At 43.3% G+C, this 26,810-nt stretch overlaps 1 protein-coding gene across 2 annotated transcripts in view; it reads left to right on the top strand.

Moving 5' to 3' along the window:
- FRAS1 (Fraser extracellular matrix complex subunit 1) overlaps positions 1-26,810 on the top strand; it is a 522,812-nt gene that overhangs the window by 323,397 nt on the left and 172,605 nt on the right. Inside the window, exons 21-26 of one of the 2 annotated variants that reach the window (XM_025289852.3) lie at positions 8,580-8,732; positions 8,999-9,145; positions 15,751-15,897; positions 21,376-21,516; positions 23,092-23,232; positions 24,943-25,083. In XM_025289852.3, the coding sequence (XP_025145637.3) occupies positions 8,580-8,732; positions 8,999-9,145; positions 15,751-15,897; positions 21,376-21,516; positions 23,092-23,232; positions 24,943-25,083 (870 nt within the window). The remainder of the gene's footprint in view (positions 1-8,579; positions 8,733-8,998; positions 9,146-15,750; positions 15,898-21,375; positions 21,517-23,091; positions 23,233-24,942; positions 25,084-26,810) is intronic. The other variant, XM_044945743.2, reaches the window with a different exon arrangement.

The raw sequence follows: 26,810 nt of genomic DNA, 5'->3' as shown, positions 1-26,810 counted from the left end.
CTTCTATGAATATGCCGGAAGTGGGGAGGAGACAGAAGCCCGGGGACCCCTCTCTTCTTCCCATAAGTTTGTGTTGAAAGCTGCCGTGTGGTGGTTTTCTTGGCTTGTTGCTTCTTGGTTGCAGTTTTCATGTCTTCTGCCATCGCTATTCATAACCTTTCATACAATGTCTCATTTAAATCTGTAGTAAAAACACAGAGAGCTCAGTAGACAGACTGGCAAAGAATACAGATACAGAGACCAATTTCCAGTCGCCATGAGAATAAATCCGTACTCTCTTTCCTGACTTACAAGGTATTCCAAAACTAGCATAGCCAGGTCCTGAGCAGCTCTTTCGTGGTTCTTCAACATCCAGGTGTATAGAACCTTTTTCAGTTCCTTGAAGGCATCCTGTTCTGTTGAGCTTCTGGGTTTTTGCGTGTTTTCCTTCTTCTTGGGACCTTTCCAAGCTCCATCCCCCAACTCATCTCCTCTTGCAGCTAACTCCCACTTAGTTTTCCAGCCTCTTCCAGGCAGCCTTCCCTGACTCCTGGACTGAGCTGGTCGCCTGTCAGAGACTTCCAGGGTCCCTGTGCTTGCCTCGTTTACATTTTACAGAAGTTTGCAGTGATCTCAAGGTAGTCCCGTGTCTAAGCATCTGCCTTACGCTCTCTCGTTGCTCACCCTGCTCTGCCATCTTCTCTATTGCCTTAGGATCCAGGACTCAGTTTGGGCACAACCCTCTTTAAAGTCAGGAAGCACAGCCTAAGTCTATTTTAGTGATGTATTCTTGAATATCCCACTTGGCTACTTCCAACCTGTTCCATGGGAGGGAGGGGAGAGGAGGGGCAAAGTGGAGGGTCTTTCTGCTCCTTCTTCCTCTCCAGCTCAAAGGGTTTTTCTAGGCTGGGGGACTGAGGTGGAGACCGTAGGGGTCATATTGGTGGGGAAGGGTCTGAGTCTCCTCGTTCCAGTTCCACATTTAAGTTTCTTTTTTCTTCTATCTTTCACCTGCTCCCGGGGCTCCATGAATTTGGCATCTGTGCTGGTCTGATTCTGCTAACTTTCTCCAGGAGCATGTGGTGCCCATGCTCCCTGGTCCAATGGGGGATGGATGCAGTGGATGAGGAAAGAATTCATTGGTTGAGATCTCAACCTACTGTTTGATTACACATATCTGATACTCAACTGTCATCCTGTATCTTGGATCCTCGCCTGCACTATAGTGAAAGCTGTATGAGTACAAGAGACATTTGAACAGCTTTATGGTTTGAAAGAAAGATTTGTTACATGTTCAGCTTCACTTATAATAAAAGAAATCTGAATCAAAATAACTATGTAACAGCAGTTTTCACCAGCCAAATTAGCCAGATTGTTTTATTTTTTAAAATGGCTTAGTGCAGGCAAAGTTATGATGAAACAGTTGGACAGAAATTTGTAATACCTATTGAGAATTTCACATTTGTTTCACGACTGTAGTGGCTAAACGTGTATGATCTGGAGTCAGTGTGAGCAAATGACAACTTCTGAGTCTTTCCTCATCTTTAAAATAGAGATAATAACATTGCCTACCCCATCTTTTCAAATGAGATTATGCATTTATGATAATTAATATGGTGCTTGATGTAGATTCAAAGCTCAATAAATGTAAGCTATAATAATAATATTAGCTGTACTTACTGACACTGTCATTTAGGAAATAATTTAAAAAGCACAAGTGAATTATGTTGGCCTTCATTATAAAAGTGGATGGATTGAAAGTAAGTGATCAAGGATAAGAAAAATGGTAAGGGACTTCCCTGGTTGTCCAGTGGTTAAGGATCTGCCTTCCAGTGCAGGGGACACGAGTTCAATCCCTGTTCAGGGATCTAAGATCCCACATGCCTTGGAGTAACTAAGCTCGTGTGCCACAACTACTGAACTACTGAACTCTCACCCGCAGCTAGAGAGAAGCCCTCGTGCTGTGACTAAAACCCAACACAGCTAAAAATACTTTTTTTTTAAAGAAAATGGTAAATTTGGTTTATTCAATGCTAGAATATTATGCAGTCCCCAAAAGTGATGTTTATGAAGAGTCCCTTAATGACATCTGGAAATGATGGCATTGAGTAAAAAAAAAAGTATTATATGGTATTAAATTTTAAAAAGTTATTATATAATGACATTTAGTAGAATCTCATCTACGTAATGGAGAAGGCAGTGGCACCCCACTCCAGTATTCTTGCCTGGAAAATCCCACGGACGGAGGAGCCTGGTGGGCAGCAGTCCATGGGGTTGCTGAGAGTCGGACACGACTGAAGTGACTTAGCAGCAGCAGCAACATCTATGTAAAAATTTATATAGGGAAAATTGTACAGAAAAAGAACTAAGAGAAAAAGGTCTATGTGAGTCGCTATTTACTCTGAAAGATTTATGTAGGGGGATTGTTGTGTTTATTTATGCTTTATAAAAATGCTTTTCATAGTTTCTTCCATGGCTCGCTTTGTAGTCAGAAAAATAAAATTGTAAGCTCCCTGTCTTGAGCTCCACTCAGCCCCTCTCAGTGTGGAAGATCACAGTGGGCTCCCAGGCTTGATTGGTGCCCAGGGGGACTGGCCACTTGTAGCCTGTCACCCCTGAGCAGTCTTCCTGTGGGAACAATGCTTTTCTGATTGTAGTCAGGACACTGGAATTAATCCTCAAGCCCTGTTGCTCTGATTTCTGGCTTCTTTACCTGCACATCATAACTCATTTTGAGCTCTCCCAAGGAATTCTTTCCTATAATTTTGACTTCAAGCCTCTTAAGACAAAGGTGTTTCCTAGGTTTTAGGAATTTAGTTTTCTTTTCTAGTTGGTTTAATAAAAGTCAGTCAACCTTCAGGTTGACTCCACAGCAAGATTTGAGAGCATATTAGTTTTATGTGGTCTTCTGTTGGGGGGTTGTTATAAGACAGATTTAGGAAGAAAGAGTTGCAGGAATGTATTGTAGCTCAACTGGTAAAGAATCCACCTGCAATGTGGGAGACCTGGGTCTGATCACTGGGTTAGGAAGATCCCCTGGAGAAGGGAAAAGCTACCCACTCCAGTATTCTGGCCTAGAAAATTCCATAGACTATATAGTTCATGGAGTCGCAAAGATTCAGACATCACTGAGCGACTTTCACTACTGCTGCTGTTAACATTAACAACCCAGGAGGGCTTCCCCAGCGGTGCTGGTGGTAAAGAACTCACCTGTCAATGCAGAAGCCCCAAGAGACACAGGTTCTGGGTGGGGAAGATCCCCTGGAGGAGAGCTTGGCAACCCATGCCAGTATTCATGCCTGGAGAATCCCATGAACAGAGGAGCCTGGTGGGCTACAGTCCATAGGATCACAAACAGTCGGACACGATGGAAGCAACTTTGCACAGTACATACACGCATTAACACAGGACTCAGGCAGTTGTTTTGGGGTGAATCTATTCCTAGGATTGGGTGTTTAGTATGACTTATTAAAAATGATTTTATTTATTTATTTTTGTCTGTGCTGGTCTTTGTTGCTGCACGGGCTTTTCTTTAGTTGCGGTGAGCAGGGGCTCCTCTCTATTGCAGTACGTGAGCTTCTCATTGTGGTGGCTTCTCGTGATGTGGAGCACAGGTTCTAGGGCATAAGCACAGGCTCAATAGTTGTGGAACACAGGCTTAGTTTCTCCATATCCTGTGGAATCTTCCCAGACCAGGGATCGAACCTGTGTCTCCTGCAGTAGCAGCTGAATTCTTTATCATTGCACCACGTGGGAAGCCTCCAGCATGACTTTTTAAGCTATGGATAAATGAATAAGGAATGAGTACAGGTAGTGTTGATGCTAAAGCTGAAACTCCAATACTTCGGCCACCTCATGCGAAGAGTTAACTCATTGGAAAAGACTCTGATGCTGGGAGGGATTGGGGGGCAGGAGGAGAAGGGGACGACAGAGGATGAGATGGCTGGATGGTATCACCGACTCGATGGACATGAGTTTGGGTGAACTCCGGGAGTTGATGATGGACAGGGAGGCCTGGCATGCTGCAATTCATGGGGTCGCAAAGAGTTGGACACGACTGAGCGACTGAACTGAACTGAACTGAACAGGTGGTACACAAAAAGAATCCAGCTCTCCAAACTCGAGTAGTTACAGTCTCGTGTATAATGTGAAACTGTAAACTAACCTGGATTAATGTGATGCTTTGGGTAATGTGCAGTTGATTGTTTTATTTTTTCAGGCATCACTCATTGATTTCTCCTTGCTGCTGGGTACTCACTCGATCATGCGTTGTGGTGTGTGTGGTGATTGATTCCATGCCTCCTTAAGGCTTAATATGGAGCCATGGAGAGAGGCAGAGGCCCTGAGTAATTTTGAAGTCTCTGCAACTCTCTCCTTTTTTTTTTAATTGAAATATAATTGACCTACAGCACTGTTAGTTCCTGGTACACAGCATAGTGATTTGATATTTCTATACATTATAAAATGATCACCACGATAAGTCTAGTTATCGTCTGTCACCATAGAAAGTTATTATGGTATTATAGCCGGTGTTCCCCATGCTGCACATTTTATCCCCATTACTTATTTATTTTGTCACTAGAAGTTTGTATCTCTCCTTCGTCCCCACCTGTTTCACTCATCCCCTCTCCAGCACTATCCTCTCTGGCCACTGCCTGTTTGTTTTCTCCATCTTTGACTCTGTTTCATGTTCTTTTTTTTTCTTGCTTTTTAGATTCCATATGTAAGTGAAGTCATATGGGATTTGTCTTTCTCTATCTGACCTATTTCATTTAGCATATACCCTCAAGGTCCATCCATGTCATTGCAAATGGCAACATTTCATTCTTTCTGTGGTTGAGTAATATTCCATTGGGAATATATATATATATATATATATATATATATATACTACATCTTCTTTATCCATTCATCTACAGATGGACATTTAGGTGGCTTTCATATCTTGACCTTTATAAATAATGCTGCAGTGAAGATAGGGGTGCATGTATGTTTTCAATTTAGTGTTTTTGTTTTCTTCAGAAAAATATGCAGACGTGGAATTTTTAAGCTTTTGAGACACCTCCATCCTGTTTTCCACAGTGGCTGTACCACTTCACATTCCCTCTCTCTGCAACTCTTGGGCCCTTTCCACAGGCTTTTGGTAGCTATTTACCAGACCAAGATGATGCAAACAGCCACATCTGATTCTAAGACCTTCGGCAAATGAGGGTTAGGGGGATAGAAGAGGTTGAGGGTTGTAAGGTATTTCTACATTTATCAGGCAACGAGAGGCAGAGAATGACTGAGAGGAGCCTCAGGACAAAGCACAGGAAGAGGGGAAAGGAGGTCAAGGAGGATGGGTGATCTGAAGTGTCGTGTGTTGCAGACACTTTGGGTAAGTTAGGCTTCCCAGGTGGCTCAGTGGTAAAGAATCCACCCATGGTGCAGGAGACTCAAGAGACACAGGTTCGATCCCTGGGTCGGGATGATCCCCTGGAGTAGGAAATGGCAACCCACTCTAGTATTCTTGCCTGGAAGGTTCCATGGACTGAGGAGCCTGGTGGGCCACAGTCCATGGGGTTGCAAAGAGCCAGACATGACTGAGTACAGCACATGGTACAGGAGTTAGAGGAGGCCATTGCATCTGGTCTTAGGTGGTCAGAGCCCTTTTCAAGAGCAGTAAAAGCTGAATTGTGGAGGCAGAAGGCAGATAACAGTGCGGTGAGAAGTTAGAGAGGCAAGACAGTTGGGTGGTGATGGGAAGGCAAGAGATGGAATGGATGTTGAGAAAAGTTTTGGGGGGAATAAGTAATGCAGAACACATTTGGAGGTTGATGTCAAGAAGAATAAAGAGAAATGGGGGTAAAAGATGTAATAATGTTGCCATAATGTTCAAATAACGTTGAGTATTGGATCAAAAAATATGGGTGGAGGAATTAGCCTCCCCTTGGGAGGGGAGATGAGTTGAAATAAAAAGAGGTTGACAGGAAAGAAACAAAGGTACTCATGCTTGATCAGGTGAATCAAGTAGAGGGTGAAATAACCTGGGAGGAGCTGGGAGGGCAGCAGGGCGGGTTCTGGTGACTAGGGAAGAGTAGCAAGGCTTTCAAAGCAGCTGCCATGAGGGACTCCCCTGGTGGACTAGCGACTGAGACTGTGCTCCCAAGGCAGGGGACCTGAATTCAATTCCTGGTCAGGGAACATGATCCCATGTGCCTCAACTAAAACCCAGTGCAGCCAAATAAATAAGTAAAAATAAACATATTTTTAAAAAACAGTTTCCATGAGAGCGGGAAGGGACGTCCATGAACTAGCTCCAGCTGCCTTTAGAATTATTTCATACACATCACACAATTCATTCAAACAGCTTCTAGAGTTCCGCACAATCAGACAAATCCATAAATATTTGTTTATTGTAGCCACAAAATACTCAAGAGATCTGCTTACTTTCTTTTCAAAGCATCCCCTTGGTGATTATTCTTTTTCCTTTCTCTAATTGTATGCTGGAGAAAGCCTCAGTTAGAGGCAACTAGTTTTTAGACCACTGCACACCTGCAGATCTCATTGACGCATGCCTGAGCCCGGCACTCTCTTTAAGCACTGGCTTAAATGAAGAGGAAGAGGCCAAGACTTTTCAGACAATGGAGCCTTGAATCCGTCCTGTTTCCTGGGTTTCCAATTCTAACCTGTACCCACTCATTAAGGTAGTCATACAATAGAGCCACCTCCATCTGCTCCAGTGACTTTTCAGTGCTCCTGGCACTGAGAGGAGAGTACACAAAAAAAGAAAACAAAAAGGTTGGAATTGTGTGGAAGCCATACACTGAATCAGGGGGAAATAGCCTCCTTATCAGATTTCTCTCAATATACCCATCATTTCCTTTATAATTTACTGAAGGACTGTAATGGGGATTAATTTGCCTCTTAGGATATCAAGAATAGTTTCTAATATTGGCAAAAGGCTGCCAGAAACTTGAAACTCCTGAAGTTCAGAGAAAGGTCAGAGGCTGTTCGTTTATGTACTGCTATAAAAAAGTTGGCATTTTTGAGGAGGACACTCCAGGTTCAACTTCTGGAGTGACTGCAGAGGCCCCAGAAAGACTTCTTGTGTGGATGAATGGGTGCTGGGTATGGAGTTAACATCTCTTCTTTGGCATAGAACATGTCTCAGATAATCAGCAGCTAGAAAGTATGTCACTGAGGCTTTGAGAGAAAGAAGAAAAGAAAGCACTAAGTTGTGTCCAACTTGTGATCCCATGAACTGTGGCCCACCAGGTTCCTCTGTCCATTCTTGCCTGGGATTCTCCAGGCAAGAATACTGGAGTGGGTTGCCATTTCCTTCTCCAGGGGAACTTCCCGACTGAGGGATTGAACCCAGGTCTCCCGAATTGCAGGCAGATACTTTACCAACTGAGGTAAGCAATTTGTTTTATTGACAAGGATTCTTTAGTCTCAGTATTTCTAGAAATCACAGTCTCTGTCTACAAGACTTTAGGATGATAAGACATACCTGGCTACTAAATGGTGCTTTAGTGACTGCAAACAGTGCTTTGAATCCTAGCAGGGAAGATAGACCATATAACCAGACCTTTATTTTCCTAGGTCTTTATTCCTTTTTCATTTTGGGGGGTGATTTGTGGCTTCCATCCTTGAGATGGAGGGTAGTAAATGGGACTTGAAGCATTATTACCACTTAAAGTAGGACAGAGGAAGTTTTCACCTATAGGCAGAGCTACACACAACCAAGTTCTCTAATCAGAGGAAGGTTGTTATACGGGTGAGAACAAGAAAGAGTGTTGGCCGTCCCAGATAATTAATCCTATGACTTTTAAGCTTAACTCTTCTTTGTAACTTGACCTCTTTGTTGTGGTTTAGTTGCTAAGTCGTGTTTCACTCTTTGAAACCCTATGGTCTGTAGCCCGCCGGGCTCCTTTGTCCATGGAATTCTCCAGGCAAGAATACAGAAGTGGGTTGCCATTTCCATCTCCAGGGGATCTTCCCGACCCAGGGATCAAGCCCACATCTCCTGCATTGGCAAGCAGATGCTTGAGCATTGAGCCACCAAGGAAACTCTAACTTTTCCTCTAGTTAAGGATTGAAAATTTCCCCCAATTCAATTATCAACTAACCCTAAACCTCTCACACCAATGTCTAAGACTGGAGAGCTGACTCTGGAAGGCCCCCTTTGGGAGATGGAGCCTCGTGGAGGTACTGAGCATACTAAGAAGCTTTGTGAACGAGGTGGGGCTCTCTGTATTCGAGCTCTCAGAGCTCTCTGTGTTGATCTGATGGACTGTTTCTGTTATCTGACAGTTCTTTCTATACTCCTGGCAAGTATCTATCACAGGCTGCCCTAGGGTTTGAAGGCTGTTCAATTGGAAAGGGATGAAAACTCAATCGCTGTGCTGGGCCTGGCCATTTGCTGAAAACCTCAAACACACCGTTTGTACAGGTCCCAGGCTTCTACTTTACTGATGTACACGCTGCCTTCAGGCTACTCCCCAGCTGTCTGCGCTGCAGCAGTGGTCATTGCAATCCCTTTTACCCTTCAATGTAGAAATGAGATGCTGCTTTCATAGCATCCGTGCCTTCTCTCTGTGCCCCTCTGTCCTCTCCAGACTGCCACCCTCTGTGCCATCACTGTGCAGCCGACCTCCATGACACCGGGAGCGTCTGCCTGCAGTGCCAGAATGCCCGGAACCTGCTGCTGGGGGACCGCTGTGTCCCTGATTGCCCTTCTGGGTACTTCGTGGAGAGAGGAGCTTGTAAAAGTGAGTAAGTGCTGGACGCAGGAGCTGGCGGTGCCTCGTGATCTTCTTTCACTTGGGGCTCGTACCTGAGAAGGCTTGAACCTCCAGAGAGAGAGATAGAAAGCAAGAATCACACCAGCGCAGGGGGGAATCATGCCAGTGCAGGGGGCAGTAAAGCAGATCAGTTAACCCTCTCCGTGCCGGAGCTTTTATTAGTGGCTCTGGGTGTGCTGCTTTGGAAGGGAATTTGGGTTCATGGGTTCCCTCCGTGTCTCATCTCTCTGCAGAATGTCACTCCTCCTGCAGGACCTGCCAGGGCAGGGGTCCGTTCTCCTGCTCCTCCTGTGACACTGGCCATGTTCTGTCCCACCTTGGCACCTGCAGTACCGCCTGCTTTCCTGGGCACTATCTCGATGATAACCATGTTTGTCAGCGTAAGTTTTTTTAAAAAATGAACTGTCTATCCTTTCTTGCTCTTCTGAGGTCATGGAAGGACATAGAGATTTTTTTGCTTCCATATTCTTACCTAACCTTTATTTTTAGAAAAGAAAGAAAAAGAATCTACAAAGCATATGGAGGCGATGAACAGATGATAACTCAGTTATGGGCCTAATTGGAAGTGCTGGGCTAGGTCTCTCCTTTGCAAGTACCAGCTGTGTGATCTTGGGCCAATCATTTAACCTCTCTGTACTGTAGTTATCTCATTAAAATAATTAAAGTGTTAGTCTATTTTATTCCTATGGTTTCTTTTAGTGAGTCAGTTCCAAGATCCTGAGCAGAGAGCAGAGCTCATTTGAAGTACACAAGCCATGACCTCAGCACTTCACTGGGTTTGTTTTTGAGATATGTTTGTTGAATATTGACAGTATGCAAGGCTTGATGTGCTACAGGGCATTCAGTTTCTGCCCAAACAGTAGTTATTTTTGTCTTGCATGAGAGCTACTTGTATAGATGTCTTAGTTCTCAAATAAGCCAAAGCATGATTAATTATCTGAGTCACGCACAAACGAAGAGTTGGGATAAATTGGGGCAAGGGCAAATCGGAGGGGGAAAAAATCAGGAAGTGCTTCACAGATGAAGGAACAGTTTTGGGACAGGCTGAGGAGGCTTATTTCATTTCAGTCAGTAAAGTGTCAGTTGCTAAAAAATTGTGTTATACTTTTCTCATTTTGAAAATGACAGTTAGCAAATACAGTGCAGATATTTCAAGTTTGTGTCCTAGGAAGTCCTACGTTGAAGGAATTAAAGAGTCATGGTTAGCAGAGTGGGCTCTCAAATCAGGTAATGAAATTGCAACTCCTAACTGCCCCTTAACTAGCTTTGTGACCTTGAGCAGGTGAATTAACCACTAGGCTTTAGTTTCTTTTTTCTATAAAAGGGGGCTTGTAATAGTGCCTACATCTAGGGCTTCCTTGGGGGCTCAGTGGGAAAGAATCTGCCTGCCAACGGAGTTCAGTTCAGTTCAGTCACTCAGCTGTGTCCAGCTCTTTGCAACCCCATGGACCTCAGCACGCCAGGCTTCCCTGTCCATCACCAACTCCCAGAGCCTACTCAAACTCATGTCCATTGAGTTGGTGATGCCATCCAACCATCTCATCCTCTCCCATCCCCTTCTCCTCCTGCCTTGAATCTTGCCCAGCATCAGAATCTTTTCTAATGAGTCAGCTCTTACAAATCAGGTGGCCAAAGTATTGGAACTTCAGCTTCAGCATCAGTCCTTCCTATGAATATTCAGGACTGATTTCCTTTAGTCCCAGAGCCAATTTCCTTTAGCCAATGGAAGAAACACAAGTTCAACCTCTGGTCAAAGAAGATCCCACATGCCCCAGATCAACTAAACTCATGCGCCACAACTGCTGAAGCCTGCACACCCTAGAGCCCGTGCTCCCCAGTAGGAGAAGCCACTGCAGTGAGAAGGACACTCACTGCAACTAGAGAGTAGCCCCCCTTGCTGCAACTAGAGAAAGCTCATGTGCATCAGTGAAGACCTAGCACAACCAAATAAATAGTTTCTACATCTAACATCATTGCACTCAGCGTAGACTTTAGCAGAGAATAAGCTCTCAGTATAGCTATCGTTGTGTTAACTGTCATCATGTGAGATGAGAGACAAGTCAAGCATTAAAAGATACCTATATTTTATAGATACAACGATAGATATTACTGTTGGTTTATGGAGATGCTTGCAAGGATTAGCATTTGAAATGAAGTCCTATGGAAGCCCCCATTTTGCATCATCTGTTGAGAAACCAGAGATAAAAATCCCTTTTCAAGACAATGAAAAGATTTTTTTCTTTTTAGTTTTGTAACAAAACCTTTGCTTGGTATATATCAACTGTCTACCAGCATCTGTAGGTTCTGTAAGACAAGAGACACGAATGAAATACTTAAATGTTCTGCTCAAGAGCAAGGGAGTACTGCTATAGAAGGAGTGACTTAGATTGATGAGGCTCTTCACTGCAGTAGAATCACAGAAATAAAAGTTCAAAGGAAAAAAACAGAATCCCTTATATAGTGTATAGGTGACAAAAATACGTTGCATGGAAATACTTCTCTTCTGGGAAGCTTTTGCCCTGAAGAAATGCATTTGATATGCTACCATGTAAATAGGATTTTATAGACTAAGTCAGTTAAATTAAGAATATTCTAACTTTAGTTTTTGCTAAAGCTTAGGTTTCCTTCTTCTAAAGATTGAGTAAAGTGTGCCCCTAAGTTGTGGTATTTTAATTTCTAGTACTTAAAAAAGTTATCCACAGTGTCCTTTTCTAATGCTCTTCATTAGAGACAATTATAGGCTTGAAAATTGCAGAAATTGTTCTGTAAAGGGCTTTGTAGGAAATATAATCAGTATAAAGGGGAGACATTAATAACCATATTATAGAAAAAAGTAAGAGCTACAGAGCTCTCTAGAGCCTGGTTACAGAAACCTTTAGAAATTGCATACTGAGCTCTAAAATTCAAGGACCACCAGTTGAGTAGATAAAGAAGAGATGATAATTGAGGATCTCAGTACTTGAAACCATAGGGCCCTAGGGTAGCAGGAGAACTCCAGGGTATCTGAGCCAACCTCGTACCCAGGGCAGAGGTTTTCTCTCACCCCTTCACAAGCATCTGTAGATGAGGAAGGGCAGTCCATTGGTGGGGGCCATAGTTGTTGGACAGTTCTTTCTCATCAGCCCTAGAACTTCTCTCTGGGGAAGTATAGCATGGCTCCTTGCTCATTCATTCAGCCTGTTATCTTCAAAAGTTGGAAATTAGCCATCTTCTCCCAGTTGGACTTCTCTGCTCCTGGAAGGACTAGAGTCAGTGGAATATAGGAGCAAAAAGAGAGGACCATCTCAGGGGTACAGTAGCAAACATGCCTATTCAGGACAGAGAATGGACGTCATGGGCTGTGAGGTCGCTTCCTCTTCTGTGAATGATGGTTACGGTACATCCCTGCTTCCCTCACTGCTCCCTGGTGCACTTGCCACCATCTTCACTATCTTCTTGGCATTTTCCATGGGGTCACTGACCTCAGAGAACTGTGCCTGTTACTCGAGATGTGGCCCCCCAATGTGACTGCAGTAGGGCTAATACCCTCTGTGGTCTGAATGTCCTAAGATGGAGAAAAGGGCCTGCACCCACACAGCTCTGAAGGGGGACGCTGAGAACCCAAGGGACTTGGAATGTGCAGAACCAATTTGAGTGAGACAAGGTCATGCGGGGATTGGAGGATGAGGGGTTCAGTAAGAGAGGAAGAAAGATTCAAAGAGAAATGATGGAAGCCCCCTGCTCTGTAGTCTGACACCACTGCATCCCTCCAGATCTTCCACATAGTCTTAATAATTCACAGCACTCGGCAGGAACCCTTTCCTTGCGGCAGTCAGTGAAGGGGCTGCATTATGCTTCTGGAATGAGAGACTTCACAGAAGGACTCGAGAACACGCAGGCCGATGGAAGTTTGAAGAGGAAAACTTCGGGAAACTCTAAGCTGTCAGAACAGGGCACTGACCTGTCACCCCCACACGGATAAACTGGCCTTGAGGCTTCATTTTGCAGCTCTATATACAGCAGGGGGTCCAGCTGACACTGAGGTTTACATGAAGGCTCTTCAGCTTAAGACTGTGTTCATTTCTTTAGTACCATGTCAACTTTTAGTAAGCTCTTAATCAACTAAGATTCTTAGTTTTTTTTTTTTTTTATAATACTGCTGTTTAAACAGGCCTTCTGTCTCCTCTGTTTGTACAATTGGTTGTGGAACATAAATGCAGGACTCTCCTTACAGTGTAGCTTATTTCATCTGATTCAATCAGTTCAGTTGCTTGGTCATGTCCGACTCTTTGCGACCCCATGGACTGCAGCACACTGGGCTACCCTGCCTTTCACTATCTCCCAGAGTTTGCTCAAACTCATGTCCATTGAGTCCACTGAGTCATGTCCATTGAGTCCATTGAACTATGGATGGAGGTTCATGACAGGAGGCAGTGATCAAGACCATCTCCAAGAAAAAGAAATGCAAAAATGCAAAATGGTTGTCTGAGGAGGCCTTACAAATAGCTGAGAAAAGAGAAGCGAAAGGCAAATGAGCAAAGGAAAGATATATCCATTTAAACTTCATCTGATTGCTTTTAGTTTGTTGCTGTGTTTAGTTGCTCAGTGGTATCCAGCTCTTGGTGACCCCATGGACTGTAGGCTGCCAGACCCCTCTGTCCATGGGATCCTCTGGGCAAGAATACTGGAGTGGGTTCGCCATTTCCTCCTCCACGGGATCTTCCCAACCCAGGGATCGAACCCACATCTCCTGATTGGCAGGTAGGTTCTTTAGCACTGAGCTACTAGGGAATCCTAATTTACTGCTACAATTGGCTAAAGTAAATTTGAATTTTTCTTTCAGGTAGTATGTGTTCAGTATAAGTGTATGTGGCATATTTAAATATCATTAGCATGATCTCTGTTTTCATTAAAGTCATTGATGAAAATAATCGAGTAATAAATTGACTTCATCATAATACTCTAGTACAGACATTCATTTCCAGTTGCAAAGATTTACCGATGACTTTTTGAGTATGTATTTCAACTATCTTCAAATCCACCCACAACTACTAGACGCCACTTCATTTTTGTGTTCACAGGTGTATCTTTGAGATTTTTGTCAGACCCTTTGGCAAAATTAAGATACAATGGGTGTAGAAATCCTGCCTCCCAAAATGATAAAGTTTAGCCTGATATAAATTTCCAGCAATTGTTTTCTAATTATTGTTAAGCTAGCTGCTTGAAATTCCAGTCTAGAATTTTCCTAGGATTTTAATTACCAGTTTACATATTGTAACTGATATTTTATACCAGTGGCTTTTCTTGTAGGTGAAACAAAAGGAGTTTCTTTTTATTTTAGTGGGAGGTCGTTTTACTGCATTTGATATCCTTTAGAACTACAATTCACGTGACCGCTCTCTAGAATTTTCATCTGAAACATACTGAGAAAATTTTAGAGTGAGGCAAAGATGCTAGTGCTTGAGTATATACAATTACAGTATCTGGCTTCTATCATTTATATTGCTAGTATGTATTGAACACCAATGTCCCAATGGCTTAGTGGGTAAAGAATCTACCAGCAATGCAGGAGATGCAGGAGACACGGGTTCAATCTCTTAATTGGGAAGATCCCCTGGAGGAGGAAATGGCAACCCTCTCCAGTATTTTTGCCTAAAGGATCCCATGGACAGAGGAGCCTGGCAGGCTACAGTCAGTGGTATCATAAAGAGTTGGACATGACTTAACACAGACATAATTATAAATAACCAGCTGGGCACTGGGGACTGTGAAAGGAACAAAGCAAATCTAGTCTTTGCATTTCACAGCTTTAAATGATAAAGATGGTAAATAATCACTGAATAGAATGTTTCTATGTATGGCAAGAATAAAATGTGTAAGAACTGTACCTGGGAGACCTGAGACCTGTTCCAGACTGGAGAGTCAGGGAAGGCCTTTGTGTGGAAGAGACTGAAGAATAAGAGTTAAAGACAAGAGACATGGAGATTACATTGGGAGGATTCAAATATGTTTATCATGATTTCTAGGTAGGAAGAATGGAGGGAATGATGGAGGAGCAATATTTGCAGAAATGATGGCTGAAATTTTTCCAAGACTGAAGAAAGATATGTGTTCATAGATGAAAGTGCCCTCTGACACTTGATAAGTCTGAATTTTAGGAAAAAAATAACTTTTGGGGATTCCTGGAATAGAAGGCAAGGAGTCAAACCAATTAGGAGGCTATGATAGTGATCAAGTAAGAAATGATGATGGCTTGGATGTCCTGGCATGTGTGGACATGGAGAAAAGCAAAAAGTTCTGAGAATTATATAGAAGAATTCATCTAAATAAGATCCAGTGAGTGATGAATTAGGATCGAGAGAAAGAGAGGTGCCAGAATAGATTCTGTTTCTGGAGTAAACAACTGAGCAGGTGGAGAAATGCTAGTTGTTAAATCAGAGCGAGATGGAAGCATGACAAGTGACAGGATTTGGGGATCATCTGTGAATGCCTAAATAAGTGGCTGCTAAGAATTAGAACTGGGGAAATCAGTAAGCCAGGTCACCTTAGAGTCCTTTGTATCTTAATATACGGGATTTCCCAAGCTCCAAATTAAGTCAGTACCCAATTTTAATCTTGGCATTGCACAAAAATCTAAATCTACATCAAGAACTATAGGAGCTTTGATTCCTTAAGCAGCAAAGTTCCAGTGACACTCTGGATTATTATTCCAGAGATCTTGGAATAAGTATAAATTCTGTGGCTGAGGCATGGGACAGTTTGGATGTGGGATTTCTGTTCGTGGCTTTATAATTTACCTTCTCTGGAATATAAACTTTCCCTTTTTGGTTTTGGAAGATAAGACTAACATTTTCTGTTACTGTGGATCACAGGGGAGGGTTTTGAGCAGTATTTAGAGAACAGGTTGGAGCGAGGCTGTTCCTTCACAGCATCTGTCTAGGTTTGATCAGTGCTTTTGTATTTGCAATTCTAATCATCTGGTCATTTTCTTTTCCTATCTGCTCAGCATGCAACATGCATTGTGGACGCTGTGATTCACAGGCCAGCTGTACCTCCTGCCGAGATCCAAGCAAGGTCCTGCTCTTTGGGGACTGTCAGCATGAGAGCTGTGCCCCGCAATACTATCTGGACTATTCCACCAAGACGTGTAAAGGTAATACTCTTCCTGAATTGCATGACAGCTCTTTTACTTGGCGATACCCCTTTACTGGAGAATTCCACTCCCCCAATTTGGAAAACACTGTCATCAGATATTTAGACTTTCTCTGATGATAGTGAGAAGTCATTATGTATGTATGCATATATTCATTGATTTATTTATGAAGCAAGTATTTTTGAGTACCTACCATGGCCTAGATATTGTGCCAGGTGTTAGTAACTAGAGGGCTTCCCAGGTGGCTCAGTGGTAAAGAATCCGCCTGCCAATGCAGGAGACGCGGGAGATGAGGGTTCGATCCCTGGGTCAGGAAGATCCCCTGGAGGAGGGCATCGCAGCCCACTCCAGTATTCTTGCCTGGAGAATCCATGTGGCCTCAAAGAGTTGGAAATGACTGAGCATGGCACACATTAGTATTAATTACTAGACCAGAGGTGACAAACTAGAAACCCTCAGGTTGTATTTGGTCCAAGACATGTTTTTCTCCGCACTAAATGTATTATAACAGTGTTTTAAAATTCTTAACTCTTTGCCTTCTAAAAAATCAGAAGACTTGACATACAAAAGTTGAGATTTGCAGTTTCTTTTGAGAGTCAGAAGGTCTCGCAGTACTGGGTATGCGTCCCTCAGTGCAGCAGCAGCTTGGAGACAAGTAGCAATTGTCTCCATTTCGGGAACATGATCTCCTAAGATTGCCACTGCTGCTGCTGCTAAGTCGCTTCAGTCGTGTCCGACTCTGTGAGACCCCATAGACAGCAGCCCACCAGGCCCCGCCGTCCCTGGGATTCTCCAGGCAATAACACTGGAGTGGGTTGCCATTTCCTCCTCCAATGCATGAAAGTGAAAAGTGAAAGTGAAGTCGCTCAGTCGTGTCTGACTCTTAGCGACCCCATGGACTGCAGCCTACCAGGCTCTTCTGTCCATGGGATTTTCCAAGCAAGAGTACTGGAGTGGGGTGCCATTGCCTTCCCCATCATTCCCTGTTCTATCACACCAGGCCTCTTTTGAAGATTTTCATTGCCTTCCTTGGCCTGGAGGCATTTGCACTTACAACTCTAGATTGCCAGACTCTAAGCTTAATGAGGAAGGAAGTTGTGTCTAATTTGTTCATCTGGTCCTTCAAAGAGTGAAGATGCAGTCCTTGTTCTCCAGGTGTTCTTAAGGAAGCAATGTCAAAAACCGAGTAGCTTTTACTTTGCTCTCCTGTTTTTAGAATGATCGGAGCTTATGCTCTTCCAATGGCAGCACTCAGCTGGGAGAAAAACAGAACTGAAGGGTGGATTTTCCTTGCTCCTGTTCAATTTCTCTTCTCCATTTCTCCATTCCATGTTCTACGATACGCACTGTCCCCCTTACCCTTTCTGATTCTGCCAGAAAAGCTAGGTCTCAGAATTGGAGGTCAAACATCTGTCAGATAAACTTGGGATGCTTTAAGGTTTTGCAAAATTGTGTATTTTCCATTCCAAGAAACTCTACCTAACTTTGGTGGTCTGCTGTGCTCAAGACCGCAAAACCTTTTCTAGTTTCTCTTTTCTAACCGATGGTTTTCAGTCTGTGGTGAAAAACGAGATTCCAACAAATCCTCCCTGTTGTAAAGTGATACCATAACCATGCTGGCGGTCTTCAAGGCTCTGTTTTAGTCATTTTCCCTCAGGACTGAGTCAGTCAAATAAATGAGTGAGATTAACTTTATGAATCTTCTTAGAAGCATGTGTACTATCTTGCACATTTACTTGCTTCTCTGGGACTTAGAAATATTGCCTTGGAGAAGAGAGAAAGGTGACTAAAGAGAGGTTTCCTTAACTTCTTAGTGAAGGGGACACAGGACAAGCCCACATTGAGTGGCGATACTTTCTCCAGGGAAACTAGTTCAGCTGCAAACCTTTATTAAATCGCCATGTAGCAGGCACTATGCCGAGATCCTTCAATTCATTATTTCATTTAATCTTCACAGTTTGTTGTTATTGTTGTTGTTCAGTCGCTAAGTCGTGTCCAACTCTTTGAGACCCCATGGGCCATAGCCCGCCAGGTTCCTCTGTTCATGGGATTTGCCAGGCAAGAATATTGAAGTGGGTTGCCATTTCCTTCTCCAATCTTCATAATAACCTTATGAAGCTGCTCTTCTTATCCATGTTTAACAGATAAAGAAACCAAGGCTCAAAAAGCTTAAGGAAGGTGTGTAAGACATGCAGATTAAAAGTGACAAAGCCTTGGCTTGAATATCAGTTCAGCTCAGTCACTCAGGACTACAGCACACCAGGCTTCCCTGTCTATCACCAACTCCTGGAGTTTACCCAAACTCATGTCATCGAGTCAGTGATGCCCTGCCTTCAGTCTTTCCCAACATCAGGGTCTTTTCCAGTGAGTCAGTTTTTTGCATCAAGTGGCCAAAGTATTGGAGTTTCAGTTTCAGCATCAGTCCTTCCAATGAATACTCAGGATTCATTTCCTTTAGGATGGACTGGTTGGATCTCCTTGCAGTCCAAGGGGCTCTCAAGAGTCTTCTCTAACATCACAGTTCAAAAGCATCAGTTCTTCTGTGTTCAGCTTTCTTTATAGTCCAGTTCTCACATACATACATGACCACTGGAAACACCTTAGCCTTGACTAGACAGACCTTTGTTGCCAAAGTAATGTCTCTGCTTTTTAATAAGCTCTCTAGGTTGATCTTAGCTTTTTTTTTTCCAAGGGGCAAGTGGCTTTTAATTTCATGGCTGCAATCACCATCTGCAGTGATTTTGGAGGCCAAAAAAATAGTCTGTCACTGTGTCCACTGTTTCCCCATCTATTTGCCATGAAGTGATGGAAACAGATGCCATGATCTTAGTTTTCTGAATATTGAGTTTTAAGCCAACTTTTTCACTCTCCTCTTTCACTTTCCTCAAGAGGCTCTTTAGTTCTTCTTCACTGTCTGCCATAAGGGTGGTGTCATCTGCCTATCTGAGGTTACTGATATTTCTCCTGGCAATCTTGATTTCAGCTTGTGCTTCATCCAGCCCAGCGTTTTGCATGATGTACTCTGCATATAAGTTAAATAAGCAGGGTTTCAATATACAGCCTTGACATAGTCCTTTGCCTATTTGGAACCAGTCAGTTGTTCCATGTCCAGTTCTAACTGCTGCTTCTTGACCTGCATACAGATTACTCAGGAGGCTGGTCAGGTGGTCTGGTATTCCCATGTCTTTCAGAATTTTCCACAGTTTATTGTGATCCACACAGTTAAAGGCTTTGGTATAGTCAATAAAGCAGAAATAGATGTTTTTCTGGAACTCTCCTGCTTTTTTGATGATCCAGCAGATGTTGGCAATTTGATCTCTGTCTGGTTCCTCTGCCTTTTCTAAATCCAGCTTGAACATCTGGAAGTTCATGGTTCACATACTGTTGAACCCTGGCTTGGTGAATTTTGAGCATTACTTTACTAGCGTGTGAGATGAGTGCAATTGTGTGGTAGTTTGAGCATTCTTTGGCATTGCCTTTCTTTGTGATTGGAATGAAAACTGACCTTTTCCAGTCCTGTGGGCACTGATGAGTCTTCCAAATTTGGGGCATATTGAGTGCAGCACTTTCGCAGCGTCATCTTTTAGGATTTGAAATAGCTCAACTGAAATTCCATCACTTCCACTAGCTTTGTTTGTAGTGGTTTCCTAAGGCCGGATTGACTTCACATTCCAAGATGTCTGGCTCTAGGGGAGTGTTCACACCATCATGGTCATCTCGGTCATGCAGGTCTTTTTTTATAGTTCTTGTGTGTATTGTTACCCCTTCTTAATATCTTCTGCTTCTGTTAGGTCCATACCATTTGTGTCCTTTATTGTGCCCATCTTTGCATGAAATGTTCCCTTGGTATCTCTAATTTTCTTGAAGAGAGCTCTAATCTTCCCTTTTGTATTGTTTTCATCTATTTCTTTGCATTGATCACTGAGGAAGGCTTTCTTATCTCTCCTTGCTATTCTTTGGAATTCTGCATTCAAATGGATAGATCTTTCCTTTTCTCCTTTGCCTTTCATGTCTTTTCTTTTCTCAGCTATTTATAAGGCCTCCTCGCACAACCATTTTTCCTTTTTTTACATTTCTTTTTCTTGGGAATGGTCTTGATCACTGCTTCTTGTACAATGTCACAAACCTCAGTCCATAGTTCTTAGTCCATAGGCTGATAGACAGGCACTCTATCAGGTATAATCCCTTGAATCTATTTGTCACTTTCACTGTGACTTGAATATAGATCTACTTGATTTCAAAACCAAGTGCTTAACTCTACTTTCTTGTCCTGTAATCCATGCATGAAGGACTGACCTTTCAAGCTAGAACTTTGCATTTTCTGACAGCATCCAAATTGCCTGGCCAAGAACAATGGCAGCAACAACAGAATAATCATAATCACCAAAGCCATAGCCGCAGCACCACGTTTTCCTGCATCCCATGCCCTGGGCCTGACTCGGTAGTTCTGACAGTGAACCTGATGATCTGTATTTCTAACGATCCCCTTGGATCACTTGTGTGGGCGACTTGGGCTGGGATCCACTCGAACATAAGCTTCCTGAGGACAGTTTACACCCACCACTTCGTAAGCTGGCTTGAGGCTGTATCCCCCAGAGATGTTTGTTTGAGTCAATGAACATGTAAAGGAATCAAGTCTGCTCTACATGAGATCTGTTTTATTTCAGGAATCCCTTTCTTTCTGTATCATTCTTTCACATCCTTTTAACTCCAGCATCAATGCTTCTTTGAGTTGTGTTGGTCACTGCCTGATTTCTGAGAGGAAGGGAGTCAAGCAGCTGGTATTAGTGGAGTGAGCAGATGCATCCTTCCTTGAGCCTCTGACATCCTTTGAAAGTGAAACTGTTATTTCCTCAATCATGTCCAATTCTTTGCCACCCCATGGATTGTAGCCTGCTAGGCTATTCTGTCCATGGGATTCTTCAGGCAAGAATACTGGGGTCAGTTACCATTCCCTTCTCCAGGGGATCTTCCCGACCCAGGGATCAAACCCAGCTCTCCTGCTTTGAAGGCAGATTCTGCACTGTCTGAACCATGAGGAAAGCCCCTGACTTCCTTTACCTGTTGACATTTGGAGGAGGTCCTGTTAGGTTTGTGGAAGCAAATTGGCTAATCTCTGGAGGAGACTTTGCATGAAGATGCTGTGTCTCGGGGATACAGAACTCTAGAATCCATATCAAATAAGATCCAGTTGGTCTGGCTCCTCAGCAGCCCTGCTGACAAGCAGGCTTCACACAAGTGTGGAGCAATCCTTGTACGTGCTGTGTGTGTGCTGTGTCTAACATAATTAGGAAACACTCAACCTCACAGAAGCGTGCAGGCTACTACAAGCAGAGCCTCATTAGAGCTCATGTACCTGACATCTCTTATGGTGTCCTCACTTTACTCTGTGCAGCTGCAGACAGCGTCCTTGTAAATTAGTCTCTGGGACTGAGGGTGGACAGAAAGGAAGCTGATTGAAGGAACTTTCTTTTCTAGAGTGTGACTGGAGTTGCAATGCGTGCAGCGGGCCTCTGAGGACAGACTGCCTCCAATGCATGGATGGCTATGTTCTCCAGGACGGCGCCTGCGTGGAGCAGTGCTCAGCGTCATTTTACCGGGACCTGGGCCTCTGCAAGAGTAAGTGTCTGCAGCTCTTCTCTGTGCTCACCCAAGCTTCCATCTCTTCTGATTGCCCCTCTTCCGAGAAGGAGTCCATGGAAAATTTTATGGCTTTTTATCCAATTTCTGGTTTCTTTCTTAAGAGCTTTTCTTTGTTATAATGAAAATGTCCCCTCTTTCCTTCTCCCGTGCCCCAACTTGTGTGCTAAGTTGCTTCAGTTATGTCTGCCTCTTTGCAATCCCATGGAATGTAGCTTGCCAGGCTCCTCTGTCCACGGGATTCTCCAGGAGAGAATACTGGAGTAGGTTGCCATTTCCTCCTCTAGGGGGTCTTCCCAACCCAGGGATCTAACCAGTGTCTCTTATGTCTCCTGCATTGGCAGGGGGGGTCTTTACCACTAGCACCATCTGGGAAACCCATGCTCTAACACAACATTTAATCATTTCAAAGTTCACGTGGGAATCTTAGGGGTATATGGCCACACAAACAGGTATGTTTTGACCATTAATTTTGGATTTCCTTTAAATTTGAACAGTGCTGTGCTCCAGATGGAGGAGTCGGTGTGCTCTGGTCATCTGAGCACATTAAAAGACAAGATTATTCCACCATCTGCCTCCCACAAGCCTCCAAATACCATATGTATCTAACTCTCACCTTACTCTGGTCCAGTACCTGCTTCAGCCTTAATTTAATACCACACAATCTGCACATCCTGAAATGCCACCCAAACTGCACAGGCAGCCTTCCTGGGAGCATCCTTGGGCGACACTCTGATAACTGACCAGGCCAGCCAGGAAAGACTGACACTTCAGAGAAGCAGTGCAGAGAGCCAAGGGCTAGACAGTAATGATGATACTAGCTTGTTTTCTTCAGTTTCTAAATCATGTCCGACTCTTTGAGACCCCATGAACTACAGCACACCAGGCCCCCTTGCCCTTCACTATCTCCTGGAGTTTGCTCAAACTCATGTCCATTGAGTCAGTGATGCCATCATTCAACCATCTCATCCTCTGTTGCTCCCTTCTCCTCCTGCCCTCAGGCTTTCCCAGCATCAGGGTCTTTTCTACTGAGTCAGCTCTTCACATCAGATGGCCAGAGTATTGGAGCTTCAGCTTCAACATCACTCCTTCCAATGAATATTCAGGGTTGATTTCCTTTAGGATTGACTGGTATGATCTCCTTGCTATACAAGGGACTCTCAAGAGTCTTTTCCAGCACAATTGGAAAGCATCAATTCTTTGGCACTCAGCCTTCTTCATGGTCCACCTCTCACATCCATACATGACTACTGGAAAATATCTGTCAGTTTATGGTTTGCAGAGTATTTTTCATTGTGTCCTTTGGCCTTTATCCAAAGAGCTGGGTGGAGCAGTGTGTTCTTTCCATTTTACAGGAGAGAACACTAAGGCTCAGAGAGATGTGGTAACAATGCTAAGTCACCCAGCCACTCAGCACAGCACTCACAGTCAGAAGCCTGGCTTCCTGACTCCCAGTCTGCTGCCTGGCCCACTAGGTATCCTGGCCACACCACGAGGGCCAGGAGCCGCTTGGAAAGCCACACACACTCCTGTCAACTTGCCTGTGTCTTTCAGGCTGTGAGAGCCACTGTCTCCAATGCCAAGGTCCCCGTGAGTGCACCCGCTGTGAAGAGCCGTTTCTCCTCTTGGAAGCCCAGTGTGTCCAGGAATGCGGGAAGGGTTTCTTTGCAGACCACGCTAACCACAAATGCACAGGTGAGTTGGAGACTGTGCTGCGTTCTTTAAAAGAAGTGAGGGCAGCAAGGAAGTCAGGGAGTCAGGTATGTTGATTCTCAGGTAGCCAAGGAGAATCTGCATTAGGAGCAGAATGGAAACCCAGGGAGTCTGGCCTAAAGTAACTGATGGCTTCTTGTGCACCCCTGCCAATGGCTGGCTAAATAGAATGTGGAAGTGCAGACCAATAATTCTTTTGCACAAATCAATGTTGTCCCTAAAGGTCTGCATGGAAACGAAGCCAATATTTCATGGAATAGAAAGCTTACATTGAACTAAGGTGAGGTGTCCATTAAGAGTAGGTCAGCCCTATTAACATGGGGCCAGGGTTTTCAACGTGTACACTAAATTACCCGTTGACCTTGTTATTGCCAGTATATGCTTGAAGAATAGAAAATTTGGAAACATTTTAGTGAGATATGTTGAACTTTTATATTAAACTGAAGTTAAACCCAAAGTCTTAGTCTCCTTGTCCATTAAGTTATTCACAAGAGCTTCCTCAGTTTGTTCTCATCATTTCTATCAAAACTTGGTACTGTGTCATTATTGTTCAGTCCCTAAGTCATGTCTGACTATTTGCAACCCCATGGACTGTAGCTCACTGGGCTCCTCTGTCCTTTACCACTGAGCCTCCTGGGAAGCCCATACTTTAAAGGATAATTGATATTTAATGATAACGCCTTTACCCAGGCATGGCATTATACGTTTTCCCAAATTTCCTTCATCTGCGTTATCTCATTTAACATTTACAATCATTTGGTAAAATACGGCAGACACTATGAATCCTGTTTTACAAGTGGAAAAAAAAAGAGGAAGGAAATGGCAACCCACTCCAGTATTCTTGCCTGGAGAATCCTAGGGATGGCAGAGCCTGGTGGGCTGCCGTCTATGGGGTCGCACAGAGTTGGACATGACTGAAGCGACTTAGCAGCAGCAGCAAGAATTAAGAATTAACCAGCGTGACATAAAATCAGATATTAAACTCAGATTTTCTGTTTCAAGACTTTTTTAACAGCTCAACTGAGGAAGCAGAACAATAAGCAGTAAACACTTGATTTATAGAAGAAATTGACTTGATTCAAAGAAATAATCTATAGTCTTTTTAAAAGTTTGCTTTCTGCATATATTTAAAATAATAATAAAAATAAGAAAAGCCATGGTAGTGGTACATTTGAGTTCTTTCGTGTGCCCAATACTCTTCTGGTCACTTCTGATTATGTAGAGCACTTGTAATCCAACCAACAATCCGTACATTAAGTGCTATTATCAATACTATCTCCATTTTTAAGATGAGAAAATTATTACAGCACAGGCTGTTAAAACAACTTGCCCTAATTCAACAGCTGTTAAGTAGTAGAAAAGAGGAATGATACCCCAACAGGATTTATGCTCTTAATCCCTAGAAACTGCCTCCCTTACAAGTCAGTATGGTTAACTTTTTAAACAATCCATTTATGTGCAACATGTTCAGGTCATAATGTATAAAGCAAAGGTGCTCCTCCCTGTTCACTGCCTTTCTGGGGTAGACCAGCTGTCTATGAAATTCTATAGGAAATGGTCAGAACTCTCTTCTGCTACAGCGGGGGGTCAGATGTGGCTGTGCTTTCACTCTTCATTTCTTTGTCACCGGTGGCCCTCGCTGAGTGCCTGTGCCTTCGTCCTGCCTGATTTGATGTGTCCTGTCTTTGATAGCCTGCCCTAAGGGGTGCTTGCAGTGCAGCCGCAGAGACCGGTGTCACCTCTGTGACCAGGGCTTCTTTCTGAAGAGCGGTCTTTGTCTTTCCAACTGTGTTCCTGGCTTCTCCGCCCACTCTTCTAATGAGACATGTGCTGGTAAGTGCTTCTCCCCCAATGGTCTGGTGAAATCACCTGTAATTTCTCCATGCAGAGGCTGAGTTTGCAGATGCAGTTGGCCCATGTGATGTAAAATGCAGGCTTCCCATTCTGGGAAAAACCTAGGTGCTCCTGTAAGGGACTTATTTAGAGACAATGAAAAATTGGGAGAATTCAACTTCTAAGATCTTTGGAAGGGAAAAAGAAGTAATTTGCACTTTAAAAGTCACAACTATCAGATCAGAAATTTGACATATAACTTATTTATGTCCCTGAACTACAGCCATGTTATAGAACATTTTATATAAATGTTTATATTAAGATATAATTTATTATATTTTTATCAACATGTAGAACTAATTATGGCCAGGTACAATGATGTATTCTTTGTGCACACTGGAGATAAATGATAAATAATTAGTGAGTGGTGCCTAATTAGGAGCCTGCCCCATTAGGTTCACGTATTGGAAGTAGATGGATTTCAAGCCACTCTGTGTGCCATTAAGAATTAAGTAACATGTCAAATGGGAGAGGGCAATGGCACCCCACTCCAGTACTCTTGTCTGGAAAATCCCATAGATGGAGGAGCCTGGTAGGCTGCAGTCCATGGGGTCACTAAGAGTCGGATACGACTCAGCGACTTTACTTTCACTTTCCACTTTCATGCATTGGAGAAGGAAATGGCAACCCACTTCAGTGTTCTTGCCTGGAGAATCCCATGGACGGAGAAGCCTGGTAGGCTGCAGTCCATGGGGTCGCACAGAGTTGGACATGACTGAAGCGACTTAGCAGCAGCAGCAGCAGCAACATGTTAAAGAAATGAAATTAGTCTTGTCCAACACATCAGTGGACATTTTACCTTAAACAACAAAGAGAATAAAATTAAATTCAGGCTTAATTTTGGACCCCAAAATTTTTACAGGTGAATGAAGATTGGGAGTTCTGAGCATTTCTTGGCTTTTGAGCGTCCTTCATCAATAACATGAATCATGTTTTATCACCTGTAGTCAATCATATTTTTCATCACTGTATTTCTGACCTCCTATGATATTAAGACTTCCCATGGGAAAAAATATCTTTGGCTTATTTTATTGGGATCCTTCTGAAGCCCTAAGTACTTAAGAGTCAGCTTACCCCACTTGGGATGTAATACAAGTCAACATGTGCAAATGAATTCGACTTTCATTAGAGTAATCTTACATTAGAAGTAGTTCCCCTGAAACTTGGCATTCCTAAACTGCCCTGTCTGTCCTACTTGTAAAAGGAAGCACTGCCAATTAAAGCTCAGGCAAAACAACTTGCAGGAGTCAGGATGAATTCCACATCAAGGTCAGAAATCCTAACTCATCCATCATATGTTTCCTGTGGACAGAGATCATACATTTTTAAAGCAACATGTGTATATTTCACTTGAATTCTGAATGTAAGCCACTAATAATCCTACTTCACTGTAGGTTAACTGGTGCTGTTCCTGCGAATGGTATACGGAACTTGCCTCTCCTCTTGTCCTTGGTGGGTCTGATGGTCAGATATGATAGATGTGTTAAGAGAGGACTGTGTTCTCCAATGTGGCAACATTAGGATTACTTGTGGAGCTTATAAAATGACCAAGGCCCCACCCCAGAACATCTTAGTTAGAATCTCTGGTGGTGGAGCCTAAGTATCAATATTGTTTTTAAAAACCTCTATGATTCTTTATTGTTATTATTGAGATATAATTCACATAC

Source organism: Bubalus bubalis, chromosome 7 (genome assembly GCF_019923935.1).
Source record: "Bubalus bubalis isolate 160015118507 breed Murrah chromosome 7, NDDB_SH_1, whole genome shotgun sequence".
In the NCBI taxonomy this organism is placed as follows: Eukaryota; Metazoa; Chordata; class Mammalia; order Artiodactyla; family Bovidae; genus Bubalus; species Bubalus bubalis.
Note: the sequence above shows the minus strand (reverse complement) of the source record. Positions and strands in the feature narration are given on the sequence as shown.